At 34.0% G+C, this 17,903-nt stretch overlaps 2 protein-coding genes across 2 annotated transcripts; one reads left to right on the top strand and one right to left on the bottom strand.

Moving 5' to 3' along the window:
- The first annotated feature begins 1,523 nt into the window (after positions 1–1,523).
- On the top strand, positions 1,524–12,804 carry LOC110691880. Its single transcript, XM_021868851.1, has 11 exons — positions 1,524–1,716; positions 4,629–4,762; positions 5,147–5,228; positions 9,005–9,075; positions 9,316–9,417; positions 9,530–9,619; positions 10,218–10,292; positions 11,508–11,540; positions 11,674–11,754; positions 12,186–12,242; positions 12,321–12,804. Exons 1-11 carry the CDS (start codon positions 1,656–1,658, stop codon positions 12,498–12,500), a joined length of 966 nt encoding a protein of 321 aa, XP_021724543.1. The 5' UTR covers positions 1,524–1,655; the 3' UTR covers positions 12,501–12,804.
- A 456-nt stretch (positions 12,805–13,260) lies between these two features.
- On the bottom strand, positions 13,261–15,827 carry LOC110691878 (protein IQ-DOMAIN 1-like). Its single transcript, XM_021868850.1, has 6 exons — positions 15,572–15,827; positions 15,143–15,445; positions 14,823–15,020; positions 14,513–14,626; positions 13,894–14,280; positions 13,261–13,573 (listed from the first exon to the last, which is right to left on the bottom strand). The coding sequence occupies exons 1-6, from the start codon at positions 15,641–15,643 to the stop codon at positions 13,418–13,420; spliced, it is 1,230 nt and encodes a 409-aa protein (XP_021724542.1). The 5' UTR covers positions 15,644–15,827; the 3' UTR covers positions 13,261–13,417.
- Positions 15,828–17,903: the final 2,076 nt, after the last annotated feature.

Below are 17,903 nucleotides of genomic sequence, written 5' to 3'. Positions count from 1 at the left end.
ATAAATAGCTAAGATGGTAAGACTTGTATATTAATACTTGTTGGTCTCGACTTCAAGTCATGAAATTTATCGAACAAACCTTTAAATAACGATTGATAATATATTTAAAACAAATGTAAACCCATATTTAAGCAAAATAAGTACTCAAAATCAGATTAAAAATAGAAGATGATTTCATCTAGTAAGGGTACAAGTGAAAAATTCGGTATAGAAATAAAGCGATTCAGGGGGTTTTGAAAAATCCAAGAGTTGGGGCACAGCTGTATACGTGTCATAGGCACGATCATGTTTTTTTTTTTAATTTGAGAACATTGTATTTTTGTCCCTTGAGTTTAAGTAATTATTATTGTATTTCTTTCAATTTTTCGATTTTAATGATCAATTTTGTTTGTTTATTACTTTGCAACTATGTGTTTATTGATCGATTATATACGAGTGACTAATTTTTAATCTATATGCCTTTCATATTAGAAGCAATGTTTTTATTGTCGAATATAATTGTTAATTGGTTTTGTTAGATTGTTTTTATTTAAATCCAAAACAGTTTAGAATCTAAATTAACAGACTGTCGAAAAGTTACAGAATAATGCAAAGTACATTGTATATGTCATTTCAAGCAAGATATCTAATGTATTGTCCTTATATATCTATACAGAATTCCTTACACTCTTAATTTGAGCATAATAATTTTGAAAGGGTCTTAATATACTTGTACACAATTCCTTAGAGCAACTACAATGGTTGGTTAATTCTTTTAATAGCTTGTCATGCCGCATCATCTTCTTAAGGTATAACAATTCTAGCTATTTGTTGCTCCAATGATTAAGCTAGTTGTAAATTAATTTATTTTTAATTTAATAATAATTTTTATCTAACAAATATTTACCAGGCTAATTATTTGCTTGACAAAGCTAATCAACAAGATGTGCAAAAATGGTATAGCTAATAACTTAAGATTTTTTTTATATTTGCAAGCTAGTCCCTTTTCCCAACCACTGGAGTTGCTCTTATACCCTTAATTTAAGCATGATAATTTTGAAAGGGTTTTAACATACATAATTCCTCTTAATTTGAGCATGATAATTTTGTAAAGGTTTGATTAAAAGTTATTTATTACTCCGTATAACATTTTGAGCATCACCCAAGCCAATAAATAGTTTCCTTAAACTTAAATTACTCCGTATAAGTTTATGACACAATTTTTTTAAAATATGGTACTTGTTCTCTTCATTCTCAATAAAAATAATTTAAGGAAAATGTTGTACATACCCTTAGGGTTATATATAAGCATTAAATATATACTTGAAAATCGTATAAAGTTAAGAAATCTTAAAAATATAAACGCTAATTACACTGATTTACGCGTGTTGTTGTCATTAATCCTAATTTTATACAATTTCCAAGAGTGTATTTGATGCTTATTTATAAGCCTTAGGGCTATATGTAGCATGGAAAAAAAATAAAAAAAAACAAAAAAAAATTAGTAAAAATTATTTTAAATAGATTTATGTTCGGACAATGCAATGTCATCGATTCGTCGTAACAACTCGTTTCAAAGCTTGGTCTTTTACTACTTGAAGCTGTGATCGAAACGCCATTACAAGTTTTCTCAACCCCAGCAAGATTATGCGTGGAAGCTGAGCTCAATTTCGGCGATGGCGATGGCGATGCAAACTGGGGTTGCCCCTTCCAAAGTTCTTATTCTTCTGGGAGCAGGTTTCTTCTTTCTCTCTTTCTTAACCTTTTTGAATTACCCCCTTTTCAGATTTCTTTGTTCTATCAAACCTAATTCAAATTTTCATTATTCTGATTGCCCCACATCTTAAAATTTGTAATTACTTTATTAATCCAACCATGTTTCTTGTTTTCATTTCTGGGTTTTTGATAAAATTCATAGTTTTATTTCCAATAAAGTCAATTTCTTTGAAATGTTGTGTATGTTTTTTTTATGGTTTATGAGATTTGAACTATTGTATGAAGGTTATAAGGAAAAATTACCAAAGGAAGCTTCGTTAAGAAACTATACTCCATATTAGACGCGTGGCAAAACTATTTACCAAACCGAGCTTGAGGGTAAAACGCCATCCGCCATCGGTAGCGTTTTACCCTTTGGCATTTTTTTTTTTTAAACATTTCAGTTAGGGGTAAAGCGCTACCCTAGATGGCGTTTTACCCCAAATTGACTGAAGTGAAGTAGCAGTTTTTACCCGATGCAAAAACTCCAGCGTGGTTGGCGTTTTACCCCTGTGCAAAAACTCCACCGTGGTTGGAGTTTTATGAAGAAGACAAAAACGCCCTCCACTTTGGCGTTTTACCCTTTGGAATTTTTATTTTTTTTACATTTCAGTTAGGGGTAAAACGCCATCCAGGTTATAATTGTGTTTTTAGAGTGATCAGATTAACACCTATCACCCATGGTGGTTAGATTAAGTGAAAGCTGAGAATATAGGTGCTGAACTACAGGGGTGGGGTCGGTGGTTGTGGCCCTTTGAGGTGGGGGTAGAATCGGAGAAAATGATGGAGATAGTACCGGATTATCATGGATTCTGGGTGTGGGTGAGTTTGTTGCTTTAATTTTATGGTTAGTAGTTAATTTCTCGAAGAAGGAAGCTTCACTGGGCTAATCTTCAATTACGGAGTAGTAAATATCTTCAGTAATATGCACCTAAATTTATTAGAATTCTAATTTAATATAGATAAAGTACTTTGTTGAAGAACAAAGTTTCATTATTCAACTAAAGATATTTACTGTAGTAATATTAATATGCAGCTAAAGATATTTATGGTCAAAGTAATGCATTGGCAAACATGCTTAATCAAAATAGCATAAACTTTTTGAAACGGAGGGAGCAATTTTTTTGCACTCCAACGCCCCTCCTAATCTCCATCGTTCTTATTAAACATGCAGTGGGAATAAGACCAAAACATCCATGTATCCTCTTAACTTGTTTTTTGTGACTAAACTTACATTAAAGAGGAAATGGATACTTTGCATACTTCCACATGCCAAATTAAACATAAACATTGCCATGTCACATACTCACATGTAGTCTACATTCACTTTCACAATTTAGCTTTGTGGATTTTCTATTAATACAACTGTATGAAGCCTTAAGAGGACCCTTATAAGACTTAGGGCTTAGCTCATTACGAGGACCCTTACAAGACTTAGGGCTTAGCTCATTACGAGGACCCTTACAAGACTTAGGGCTTAGCTTATTAAGAGGACCCTTACAAGACTTAGGGCTTAGCTTATTAAGAGGACCCTTACAAGACTTAGGGCTTATCTCGTTAAGAGGATCCTTACAAGACTTAGGGCTTAGCTTATTAAGAGGATCCTTACAAGACTTAGGGCTTAGCTTATTAAGAGGACCCTTACAAGACTTAGGGCTTAGCTTGTTAAGAGGATCCTTACAAAACTTAGGGCTTGGCTCAGATCCATGCAAAAGGCATAATTGCAATTAAATGCATATTGACTTTCCCTTACAAGTAAAGGGGGCTATCAAAATTACTCTTGCTCTGTTATTGTGTAAATGCTACCAAGAGACAATTTAGAAGTTCAAGAAAAAGAGAACCATAGTAGGTTAGATTAGATAATAAGATATGGTGAATGATGACTGGGAAGTTTTTTTCCTTGTTGAGGCTCCACTTTCTAATAACCTTACATTCTATATCACTTCTCTCTTTCTAATCCTTTTCTTATATTTTTGTAATCATTGTATAGTAGTGTTAGGGTTTGTTTGTTACTTTGTTTCAACTCTTTTTTGTTTGTTTGTTTGTTTGTGTGTGTGTGTGTCTTACAGGTTTTTGCTACGGTTAAAATAAGATATTAAGATTAGACAATTTAATTTTAGCCAAAACCAATTGATCCAAATGGAGCCATAATGCTATTTGAATGACACTAGTACATCAAAATCACCCCAATGCCGTCTAGGGCATACTAAGGAGTTTTAAAAAAAACAATCTTACTATAAGACCCTTGGCCCAAATGTTAATAAGTTAATAAAAGTCTTCACTCGGAATAATTAATGCAGACATTTTAATGAGTCATTTTGGCACAGTCCATGGTATTTAAAAGCTATAGAATAGTTGATCTTTTGGCTCCATTGTAAAGTGACACCTCAGATTAAAACACTTTTTTCATTTTCTGGTGGGGATTTGATATGGTCTAGCCCTGTATGCTTGTCAATGCAATGATTTTTTGGTTGTTGATGTTTGATCCACCAACTCTGTTGATGGGTGCTTGCGTGAAGCTTGGGATTGTGAGTAGGAAATAGAGTAAAATCAGATTGTTCTTTCTTCTGTTTAGTGCAGTGAAATAACTCATAAGAATCCATGTGTAGGGCTATCAGCCTAAAGGATGTAAAGCATGTTCTGGCCTGGTCTAGGATTCAAGGAAGAATGTATTTGTTTGGCTTTTGTATTTATGTTATCATAAATTTACATTGTATTGCATTATTTTTTTGAGCTAATGATCAAGTTAAGTGTAGACTTTTGTACATGAGGAGATTTGTCTTCTTTTTCATATTGCTTTCATTGCTAAGACTACTTTCACTAAAAATATTCAAATTGTTTTTCTTGAATCATTCTAATTAATTTGGCCTTGTATTTTTTTCCTTGCACAATAGGTTTGACTGGTTCAGTAATTCTGAAGAATGGACAATTATCTGATGTCCTTCTGCAACTTCAGGAATTCATAAAAGGCATCAATGATGTTGATATCTCTTCAACCACAATTGATCCCGCACTTCTTGCAGCACAGGTAATATTGGTTTTCCAAAGATGAGGTAGAAGGAAGAACTAGTGGTAGATAAGATTTGAGGTAGTAACTTTTTTTGGGGGGCCCTTTTTTACTTTTGGGATCACCTAAGTACCAAACTTTATGCAATGAATATTGTAACATAAGAGAGATTATTAAAAATTTTGGTTTTCACCAATGTAAACTGCCTGTATAAGTTGGTCAATGCATCATGTGGCTTCAATTGCTTCCTTTTGAAATTTTGTCAGTTTTCATCTGCAAAGAAGGTTATTTAAACTATAAAGAACACCAACAAATAATATTTAATTCCATGGAAATGACTCAATGAGCTGTTGAATAGCGTATAAATTTCTATAGTGATTTACTTGCTGTTCTTGTTACCTTCAGGTTCGGCAATTGGCTCAGGAGATCAGGGAGTTATCCCTATCAAATCCCATTACTATTATGAATGGGAGCTCTGGTTCTAGTGGTAAGTTGGTTCTCTTTTATGATTCTTTGCTATCTTCTGATAATCTGCTTGACTTGTTTAATTTCTTCAATTGGCAGAGCAGTTCTTTCTCACTGTGTTAGATTAAAGGGAAATTTCTTGATGCAAGAGTGAAAGAGATAATTAGTTGTCTTTCTCATTGATTCAAGCGTGTATATATACAAGATTACAAGGAATCAATTAAGCTATAATCTAGGAAACAAACTAGGCACTAGATATATACATTCCAAAATAAGGATATACACTATAAAATCGAATATATTAACATATATTCTATCACTCCCCCGCAGTCGTAGCGGGAGGATCACGGACGCTAAGACTGGCACGGAAATCATCAAACAAAACTCGTGGAAGGCCCTTCGTAAAGATGTTTGCAATCTGATAACGGGAGGGAATATGTAATACTCGTACCTCGCCTTTAGCGACTTTCTCACGAACAAAATGAATGTCCATCTCAATGTGTTTTGTGCGTTGATGTTGCATGGGATTCCCAGAGAGGTAGATGGGACTCACATTGTCATAGTAAACAAGAGTTGCTTTCTGAATAGGAAAATGGAACCTGGGCGAACATGAATCCGAAACTACATTAGCAACTCCACGGTACTCAACCTCTGCACTTGATTTTTGATAATGTAGTATCACCTATGAACACACAATAACCTGAGTAGATCGCCTGGTGTCGGGGCATCCTCCCCAGTCCGCATCGGTATAAGAGATAAGTCTATCAATGGAAGATTTTTATAGATGCAAACCATAAGACAATGTACCCTGTAAATAGCGCATGATACGCTTCAAAGGCACTCATATGCGCATTGCGCGGATCATGCATGTGAAGACACACTGGTCGAGCCTACCAAAAATAAATCCCATCTTGGTCTCACTAACTAATAGCAAGGGTAAGAAAGAGTCGAACCCAAGAGAGGCGTTGAATCAACCACCGAGATACTACCGTTTAAATAAGCTAAATGAAGTCGATATTGGTTTGGTTTTAAGTAACTTATACTAGTTCAAACAACTAAAAGCTAAGGGGAGATTAACAATATTAAGAGGAATCTAGGGCTCGGGTTATACTACTCAACTTCATCACAAATCACAATTAGCATGCAACAATCAAGGTGAATTAAGGGGATAAAATAGGGGAAATCATCTAAGGCACCCAACTACTATGAGAAAAGAGATTACTCACAATCCATGGAAAATAAAGCATAAAGGAGCTACGATCCTTCGTTGAGAAAGGTTGGATAAATAGTTCTAGCAATGATCATATATAAGAACTAAATAATGAAACCACGTAAGCTCAACTAATTAACACCCAATAATTACCAAATTAGCACATGCAACAAATTATTTACGACTACATTGAGGGTTTTACCCTACCCTAGAAAATAGATTACTCACAATCCATGGAAAATAAAGCAATTTAAGGGTTTAAGCAATTCATGAACAAATTCAAAGTAGGAATTAAACTAATTAACAATCTAAGCATGTAAGAATTAAACAAGTAATTAACAACTAAGATGAGAGAAGATAGAAGAGTAAGGAAAGAGAATGTTACTAGAAGCTTCAAACTTGAACAACAATGGTGGAATCTTGTCTTCTACAATGATTGAAATTGAGTTTTCCAAGCTAATAATTAAAATCTAACTAATGATTTGAGAGTTTTGATGTTCTAAGATTACAAACTAAGAGAAAAGCTCTAAAAACTTTGATGCCGTACAAATGAGCTCAAAGGGGTATTTAGAAGACCCCTAAATAAAAAGGACAGAGAAAACAAGAATCGGGCTCGACTGCAGGTCTGCACGGACGTGCCACCCTATGCACGGCCGTGTAAAGCAAGAGAATCAGGATCAGTAGCTATTGTTTTGGGCTGGAAATCCTGCACGGACGTGCCTAGTATGGCACGGACGTGCAACCTCTTTTGCACGGACGTGCCAACTTAAGCACGGCCGTGCAGGCCTTATATTGCAGAATCAGTAGCTACTGATTTGGGCTGGGCATTCTACACGGACGTGCAGACTTTCTGCACGGATGCGCTGGGTGTCTTGCATGGACGTGCATCTCTGCACTGTCATGCATGCTTTGAAACCCTTAGGCCGTCCAGGGTCTTCTATGCCCTTTTCTTCACCTTTTCTTTGGTTTTGCTCCTTTTCTTAACTTTTTTCCATCATCTTCTTGCTTCTAACCTCGGTTTATTATCCATAGGCTTCATTTGGTCGTCTTTGGACCTAAAATCTCAACAAAAACACTAACAACCTGTGAAGCATAGGATACACAAAAATTGCATAATAATAGAGTAAAAGTGAACCAAAATACAAATTTATCAAGTAGACAAGGTTTAAAAACACCCTAAAATCATATCAAATAACAAGTTATCATACACGTGTTGAACTGCACATGAAATGTCAAGTGAAAAGCACCTACAAGAGATAATTGGTTGCCTTTCTCATTGATTCAAACGTGTATATATACAAGATTACAAGGAATCAATTAAGCTATAATCTAGGAAACAAACTAGGCACTAGATATATACATTCCAAATAAGGATATACACAATAAAACCGAGTATATTAACATATATTCTAACAAAGAGAGCCATCCAATTGGAATGTCATTTCTCTACTTTTATTTGATTTTCATGTTATTTGATTACAACCTATTATAGTCACTGGCTAGGTTAGCCCTTGCATTGAATGATTTTATTAATTTTTTTTTTTTTTTTGGAAAGAGGTTAGTTACTCTTTATTTGCGAAACGTGTTGTCACAATTTCATCTATTTTTAGTTGCAAATTTGCCAGTCATAGAACTTGGAAGGACAAATTTAGGGGGAAAAAAGAGATGATGGCATCAGTAGTCTAGGCGGGATTTTATTTGATTAAAAGTTGACACATGGTTTAGTAATGGGTGGTCTTAGTAATAGTTATACATTGTACATAATAGCATAGAGAAATATTAGATCGGTTGCTACAGGCTGTCAGACCATACTTTAAAGGTTTTATGTGGTTCAATGTTTCTATTCCTTTCTTCATTGGCCTTCCACATAATCTCATTCGGGTTGGGGTGCAGTCACTATGTTGATTTCTTAGGCTGTGTGCCTGTGTTCAGTTCACCTTGTTTAAGGACCTTATTATTTATTTCAGATTAGGTCAGAAAAAATAAATTCAGATCTATTTTATCGTTTTATATGCGATTTTTCATTGCTAAATATCTTTAAATCCATAATGAAAAAAATTATGAAAGTTACATATTTAACACATTTCGAATAAGACCCCGTTTGATATATTTCTTCCTTATGGATTAGCGTATATATAAGGTCAAAGTTTAATCGGAAAAAAAAAAAAAAGAGTTTAGCTTAGAGTTAAAAAAGACGAGTTCAAATCAGATAAACAAAGATAAGGTGAACTGAACATAGCCTTAATCCACTTCCTATAATTAATAGACAATTATTTCAAATATTATTGACAAATATTAGCTCTGTGAGATTTGTTTCCTTAGTTGAGAGGGACTGAGAGTGGCAGAGTTATGCTTCCATTTTTGTCATATGTTGACTTTATTAGTATCATTTTACTTCATTTCTGGGATGGGGAAAGGGAGTCTTCATATTCTGCTAATGAAGCACTTCGTATCAGTGTTGGACTGCTATTGCTGAGTTGGTTCTTTATTATACAATTATACTCTTCTGAGTTTTATTTCCTAAGATGTCATCTCACCTTTTTCTGCGACTAATGTATTATACCCTCGTTTCTTCTTGCTGAATTTAGGGGGCTATGGTTCCTATTTGGTGCCAGCTGCTGCTGTTGGAGCAGTGGGATACTGTTACATGTGGTGGAAGGTCTATTTTTTACTCAATATCCTACATGCCATTATAATTCATTGTTATAATGTTTTTCTACTTGCTGTAGACTTGTTTATCAGACTAATTACCCATGCTGTCAAACTTATGAGCTTTTAGTGTCAGTTGATAATCTTTTCTTTATTTTGAATTGTTTTCAAGTTCTTTCATAAATTCTATATCTTTTGAGATATTTTTATGTCTTTTTCTCCTATAATGTGTACTTTGCCATCATTCCAGGGATTGTCATTTTCAGATGTCATGTTTGTTACAAAGAAAAATATGGCAAATGCTGTTGCTAATGTTTCGAAACAGCTGGACAACTTGACTGATGCATTGGCAGTTAGTTTCATCTCAACTTGGTCAATATTTAGACTTTAGACAGTTTAGAGTTATTTGCTTTCGAATTTCTTCCCATAATTTCATTTTAACTCCTACTTGCTGGCACTTGTAGACGACAAAAAAGCATTTATCAAAAAGGCTGGAGACCTTGGATTGGAAGCTGGAAGAGCAGAAAGAGATCTCTGGTCAAATACATAATGATGTATGGATTTTCAATTAAATTATTTCATTTAGTAATGTAGCTCAAACCAATTCAAAATTTGACATGGCCTGAAAAAAGTGGGTCATGAACAAGATTTCACGATCCAAAACCCGTTTTTTCCTGGTTCATTCCTGAACTTGAATAAGCTCGAAAAAAACTGAGTCAAACCACCTGATCGAACCCGTTTTCACCCGACTGATATTATAAGATTGTGAGGATATATAAACACAAAATGCCTTCAAACATTACAATTGTTGGGTATAACATTGTTTTGCTGGGACTTGGGCTCTGTTCTCTTCAACTTATTTTGCTTTAAAATGTCTTATTTGTGTGCAATGTTTTCTGGAAAAAAACTTATTTTGTCTAAACCTATTGGAACTTGTTTTGTTTGAACTTATTTGGACTTAATAAGTGAAATCAGATGAAGAGAACTAGACCTTTTTTTTTTTTATTTTTTTTTATTTTTTTTTATGGTTCAATTTGGCTATAAGTAGATAACTTTATTATAAAATACTAAGTATTTTGTAGTTATCTGGACCATCATAAATTTCTTTTGGCTCACATGATTACTTTCTGTTCACTTTTTGTGCATATGTAGGTAATTGGTGTCAGGTCAAACATTTCCCAAATTGGTTTAGACATTGACTCAATCCGGGAGATGGTAAATGGACTGGTAAGATGATCTCCTTTAGTTGATAACCTTGCTAATTGAAATCTGTTTTGTCACGGACCTGTTTTTTTTTTAAGTAAACTGTCTCTAAAGTTGCATCTTGGGTAATCTTAGTGGGAAGTGGTTAGAGTTTAAAGTACTTGTGTTTCAGTACCTTTCATGTGCAAAATATAATGTTTATGTTTGTGAAGATTGGGCTTTATAATAACAATTTTGCTAAAGTAAACAACTGTGAGTGTGCCTTGGAGAGAAACTCCCTATTTACAGGGATTCTTCCACGTGTTGTCTTAAGAGGGAGTGTTGGAACTTGGAAGTAGGCTGATCCATCGGTTAGAATCTATGCTATTTCGGAACATCTTCTATTTAATTTTCTTATGATTACAACTTTATTGGATGCTGTATTTATGATAGGATGTAAAATTGAGGACTTGTAATCATGTAATGACTTTGGTATATCCACGTTTGATTTATATTTACTCATATATATTTTTAATAACCCTTTTGGAAGTTTTTGAGTTTCTTGAAGGAGCTCTTTAAAATCTTTAGGCCCTTGTATAATCACTATATTTCATACTGTATTCTCTTTGTGTGACTAGACATACCCTCACTCAATATTGCTTTCCTCGAATTCTAATCTTTCAATGCTGCACCCAGCAACTTCAAACAACTGTGATCTCTAAATTTAAACTAATCAACACATCATAGATTCAGAAAATGGGATTGAACAGCTCATTTTTAAAAGCATTTAATTCATGTGGGATGCTCTGCTGACACTATAAATTGAAAATTTTGGGATATTAAGTTTTATGTGATGAGATCGTATATTTTTCATGGATGTGGCATCGAAATTTTCCATGTAATATACTGACAAATGCTGCAATCTGTACTAGTTAGTATTGTCAAGTACGGAGTACCAATTAGTAGGGCAACTAAAGAGTTACATTCTACTTCTAGAGTATAAAGGGAATGGATAAGCAAAGTTGGTGAATTGGATGAGACATGATGAAGTAATACTTCTAATTAGATGTAAGCATAAAGCTTGCCAAAACATAGCCAACCTTTGTGATTATATAATCCGCTTCACTTTATTAAAGAAGTTCTGTAATACAGATTGTACTTGTTCATTTTCCTTTTGATTTACTATATTATCTTGTAGTGTACCTGTGATCCACCAAATTGCTTTCATCTCATGGCAAATTTGTGTTCATATGTTGACAGGAAGGAAAGCTTGAACTTCTTGAAAGTAAGCAGGTATGTGCATTTCTCATTTCGGGCATCTGTGCTTAATGTTAAATTGCTTGACTTTAGTTTTTGTTTTCATTTTTTTTTTTTTTTTAATGATCCTGGAATAATTTATGGCCCCTGTCTTCTTCCTATGCCACAGGACTTGACTAATTCAGGTGTATACTATTTATGCCAAGTAGCTGGAGGAATCACAGGAGGACTGAATGCTAAACTTGTTCAGGTTAGACGGTTCCTCCCTTTTCCTTTTGATCTTTTGCCTTTAGAAGTGGCTGATTTTGCCAACTCCCTTCTTTATGAATTGAAGAGGGCGGGGGATTAACTTTCAGTGCCTGCAAAATAATGGCAACATTCTTGTAGCTCATGTATCTGTGTTCTCCTTGTTATATATGCAACTTCACACTGGGTTTTGGTCTCAAATTGGCTCAATTTACATACCTTTGAGTAATATTTTCTGACAGAGAGGTCTGCATTTACTTAAGCTTTAAATATATAGGGCCTTCACCAACATACATGATGATAAATTTGAACCACCAGGAGGGAATTTGAAGTGTTTTTTTTTTTTTTTTTTTAATTCTTATCAGAGCTATATTAAACTAGAAATACACATTTCAATTTCAATGTTTGATCTTTATTTTCTTCTTCTTTTGGTAGGATGTCGGATCAAAGCTTGACCCACCAAAAGTTACATGCGAAGACAATTCTCGGAAGGTTTGTTAAGTTTCGGAATTTCCATTGTACTCTTTTGACGAATTTGCGTTTCTGATATAATTCGCCACTTTTTTGCAGGGCTTGCAATTCTTAACGGACTCAACTATGTTTGAAAGTGTTGTGAAGAAACCAATTACAAGCTCCAAGGTAGATGATCTTGATTCAGTTGGTGTGAAAGCTGTTTCTTCTGCGAAAGTGAAAACAAGAATACACAGGTCCTATCCAGTTGGAATTTCTTTGGCTCAAGACATTCTTTAAGTAAAAGTGAATATTCATCTCCGTTTTACAAATAGTTGTGTATACAGAAACATACTATTCTTATCGATGCTTATTAGGCTAGTTCCCTGCCTGAGTGTATCTTATTTCTCTATTTATTGGTAATGTTATCTTGAATTTGTTAAAAGCTGTATATGTGAATAAAAAGAATTTGGCAATTGCCACATTCGAGTCCAGACTTTATATGTAGAAACTGCTTGAGCCTGCCATTGTAATACACTGATAATCAATTTTGTGATGATGCAGTTGTGCACAATAATAAGCGGGTAAAGAGTTACTGCCGACACTCCTCTTCTTAATCGTCTTAGACATTTAAAAAATTGTCAATCTGTAGTCATATATTTTTCTTATACTGTGAGGGCTTTCTGATGTTTGATTTTATTCTCCCTTAAAAGTTTCCAAGCCAGTAACTTCTGCTCTCTTAACCATGTTAGTTGTGAGGCAGAAATGTCTTGCCTGCACTGACTTGGCTCAAAATCAGGGAACTAAAACCTGGAACTCTAGAGGTGTACTTTCAACAACTTATAGCTCAGTTCGTTAGCATTTTTTCGTTTGTTAAATTAATTAGATACTCGATCTGTTCCTTTCATATATGTGTTTTAGTTATCTTAATAGGTTGTCTGAGATTAAACGCGTTAAGTTTTCCTCACCTTATTATTGTCTTATTTGCTTAGAGTAATACTGAACTCTCTGTCCCTAGTCCTAGTCACTGCATGACATTTATCAGTTTAAAGCACACAAATGAACATGCCATATGGTTGGCTATTCTTATACAATACTGCAAGAAGTGTACCATACTTCCAATGTACAATTTACAAGAGGACTTAATCTATAGTTACAATACTTGAAAACGCTTGCATTCTGATATACACACACCCACAAACACTACTGCCAGTTTTTTAGGGATCTGATTTGGAGTTCTGACCAGACACAGAATGATCAGATGGTAACCAAGATGCATCATCGTTGCAAACACTGCTGCTTTTTGATTGCTTGGCCTTTTGCTTTCTGTTCTTTTCAGCTTCTTTTGATCCATCTTTCTTGCTTACCTGTTTCTGAAATGGACGGACAAACATAATCAGTGTTGAAAAATCACCAAATGCAAAACCAAAATTAATCATGTCATATTTTGGGCTTAAATCGAATGTCTTATTATGTGAGAATCAAATGTCCTGCTTCCCAACCAAAAGGCTGGAGGTTCGATTCTCACCTCCATCACTCTCATGGTTGGACGCTATAGTTGTTGTTACCTTTTGCTAAATCGCCCTAGAATTTCTTTATGGGTTGGGATTCCTTTGTTCTCCACAACAAAAAGAACAAAATTTGTCTCTCAATTGTGTCATTAGCTTAAGATTTAGGAATAAATAAATGATACCTTAGAATACTCTTTCTGCAAGTGATAGGTTGGTGCAGTTTTCCTTCTGGAAATACTTCTTGGAGCCTTCAGCCTATTTTTAGATGACTCGCGGCCATGTTTCTCTTCACTCTCTGGATTTGATGAATTTTCAACTGGGATAGGTACCTCATTGGAACCACAACTCTCTTTTTCATCAAATGACAGGTCTAGAAATTTTTTCCTTGGGAAAGGTCTTATTTTTGAAGAAATTGCTGCTTCACTGTTGATAAGCTGCTTGTTGGTGTAGTCTTCCACAGGAGAAACTTCTACTTGGCGAGTGGCCATCCATCGTTCAAGCCAGCTCCAACCCATGTTTGGTTCAGTGTCATCAGATTTTGTATGCTTCTTCTTTGAGCAGATTCTTAACTGAATGAATGACTTACCAGATCAAATTATTCTCGTTGAAAGTCAAGACACAGGACATATGTATAACAACCTTTGGATCCCTACTCCTTTTTTTTTTTTTTTTTTAATTTCTAATCTTTCAATCTCCTTAATCTTTATGCATACATATCCTTGATGTATAAATTAGTACTGTGGGTTGGAGGGAGTAATGTGCATAGAAATACAATTGATTCCTTATTGGAAGGCAGTGTACCTGTTGGGAGAAGGCATATGCCAGTGCTCTCTCTCGCCGAGTCATTGCTTCTTGTCTGTTCTGATACCTCATTTTTGATTTGGTACTGTCTAGTATGCTGTCATCCCAATCTTCCTGTTATTCCGCGTGCAACAAAAAGTAAGATCTTCAAGTGCTTAAGATATAATGCAGTTTTGGAACCATTCTTGGATTAGTGAAATTAAAGTACTGACGTGACACTAAAAACACCATTTATTTTCAGCATGGTGGTAAGTATAAATTAAATATTCTGTAAACGCAGAGGTATGCAGTTGGGTTAAAATCTCGTAACCTTAGGTTTATAAGCTGAATATTTGGGTTTATGCTGAAGTTTGGTAGAAACAGATTGATCCTCTTCCTGCACTGAAACAACTCCAGTCGAATTCCCAGTTTGAACTTCAATGGATGTCGCCAAAGATTCCCTGCTAGGACTCTTCATTCCCTCACCGACGTCATTCTGAAAACCTGCAGTCCCCTTCAGACACCTGACCTGCATATACAAAACATGTACAAGTAGCCAAACATAAAATTCACTTTTGCCACATACTCTAGACTCGGTTAATGGTAACAGTAATGTCTTGATGACAGGAAACTGTAGCAGGTTGAACTTACCTTAAAGCCGCGAAACACTGACTGTATGATGGTTGCTGCAGCATCTTCGTCGAATGATCTGTGACTAACACTATAGTGATCTCGGTCTGTATTATCATGGTTGAAGGTATCGAATGTATCTTGGCTTTGGATGTCTTCAGTTGAATGACCATCTTCTGGAAGCATCTGCATAACTGTGGCTTCTGAACTCTTAACAGAAGCTGAATCCTCTTCTGCTATAACCGAGTCGAATAATTCATCCCCACACAGGTATGACTTTACTGATGTTTTCCATCTTTTCTTTTCTCCAGCATTGAATTTCATCTATAAAAATGATATCAGTTAACATTTAAGTATAGCAATGTATAAGCACCGTACCCAACAAACATACTTCCATTAACCCCTGAATTCCCGGGTTTCGAGTGTGTGTTTAAGAAACAGATGACTTACATTAGTTTCATGAGTCTTAACGGACCTGCTCTTGGAGAAGACACTCCTAACTAGCTCCCCTGTGATGCCCATTCCAGTAATTAATGTGCTTATTTTCCAATGATATAAGCAATTACTTACTTATAATTACATACTTTCCATGCTTCAAGAGCAAGAAACTAGAAAACAGAAGATATGATTATTGTTAATTATTTATACCTTATAAAGATGTAAGCCATGAGATTGGAGGGAATCTGTCAACCCCAAAAGCTTAAGCTAGATGAGATGTACTATCCATCATCCCTTTTTTTTATACTTTAATGCTTCCCCGTTTCTTTTAATCCCGACATTTTAACTTTTGTATTATTTACATAATACATACCCTATTTTAACAATATTTAATTTTACTATTATTTATTAAAATAAATGTGAATTTGTACAAGATTGTTAGCTTGAATTAGTCTCAGTAAATATAAAACATTTTAATACCCTGTAATTTTTGAAAAAATACCTTGTAGTTTTTATACCCATTAGTTTTTATTAATACATGAATAGAGATATTAATGATCAAAGTAATACATTGATAATAAGTGTGAAAATTAAAACATTACAAATTAAATAGAATGAAGTTTATGTATTATATGGGAATAATATCTAAAATTTAGACTAGTTAATCAATGTAGTACTACACGTGATTAGTGAACAAAAATGTAAACTGATTGGTGGAGATCTAAATTTGATTTTATGCTTCATCACAAAAGCATACTTGTATTAATTAATTAACATTTAATTGGGAAATTTGCTACTTGTATGATGATCCTGCAGAGTCTCAGAACTTTAGAGCTGGACTACAAGTTAATAATACATAATTAAGTGAAGATAATGATCAATTTTTAGTTTTTTTTGAAAGAAGGTTATATGTAAATACTCTCTTTGTTGCTAAATAATATTGTACTCGCTTCGTCACAATATAATTGACCGATGTCACTTTTTAAAAAAATGGATTAAAAATAATAATTACGTACCCTTGTGATATATTTGATCGTGACCTAATATTTCGATGGTAAAAAAATATACCTTTGTGGGGAGCATCTGATGGAATAATATGTGTATAATTGATTTAATTTGTCACTTTTATTTTTCTTTTACATTTTTTCATTTTATTCTATGTTGAATTGCTTTTCTGCACATGGTTTACATCAAAGAATGACCTTTACAAAAGCTTGCTTCAAATGGAGGCTTTGTCTAGTGCCTTCATGATCACTGCTTTATTACATCCTATCAAAAACCAAGTGTTTTCTATCACACTTCACGTTTCTTTTCACATTTCTTTTATCTGATTTTAATTTGCAGGTTTTATTGTCATGTATTATGATTTAAGGTCTCCAAAAATTTATGGAAAATTTTAGTAAATTCAGGAATTGACAGAGAATTATGAAAGAACATGGATTTGTTGAATGCTCATGAAAATTCAAGATTTATGTGGATAATTTAAAAGGCATGTGTGCAAAAGTTTCCACACATATTTTATTATACCTCCATATATCACCTATAAATATAAGGAATTGGACATTATTTGGGAGTAATCCTCTTATACACTGTCTAAGTGTTCCCCCATACAATCGAAGTTTCCCACATGAAATTGTGGGTTGCTTTTTAATTACTTTTTCTTTTTGCCTAATTTGTATCATGTATGAAAAACACTATAGTGATTTTAGTATTATAGGATGTTCAAATATGGTTCGGTTTAGGTCCTGTTTAAGTGATGAATTGTTCGACCTGAATTGGATTAGGTGGATCAAGTAACTTTAAGGCTGTATTGTCAAGTAAGATTGTTTGAAAGATCAAGTTTAATCATAGATTTGTTTTGATCAAATTTCAATTTAAACAACTTTGGTGTACGACTTACCAATATTTTAATTCACTTGTCAAATTAAGGCTATAAACTTTAATGAGAAATATCGAATCATAACAATCCCTATGAAGCAAAACACATTCTCATTTATAAGAAACACAATTGTATTTTTTTTCGAACTCATATATTGTTAAAAATTCAGAATAAAAATAATTGTTTACATAAAATGTGGTTCAAAGATTCTTATTACTTTGTGATTAATCAGCGAAAAAAAAAGTGATCAAGCACAAGAATGTTTGGTTCATGTCATATTGAAGGATATAAGTCAAATTTTAAAAAAGTTGTGTACGAATTTATGTCCAAGCTGGAAATTAAAATATTTATTGCAATTCGATTATTCTAACTTTGGTTTAATTATCATTTAATGATCAAAATTGCTAGGTGTGTAGATGTATGAGACATTACAAACTTTCATAAACCAATTACAACAGATATATA

Source organism: Chenopodium quinoa, unplaced genomic scaffold (assembly GCF_001683475.1).
Source record: "Chenopodium quinoa cultivar QQ74 unplaced genomic scaffold, ASM168347v1, whole genome shotgun sequence".
NCBI classification, from domain to species: Eukaryota; Viridiplantae; Streptophyta; class Magnoliopsida; order Caryophyllales; family Amaranthaceae; genus Chenopodium; species Chenopodium quinoa.
Note: the sequence above shows the minus strand (reverse complement) of the source record. Positions and strands in the feature narration are given on the sequence as shown.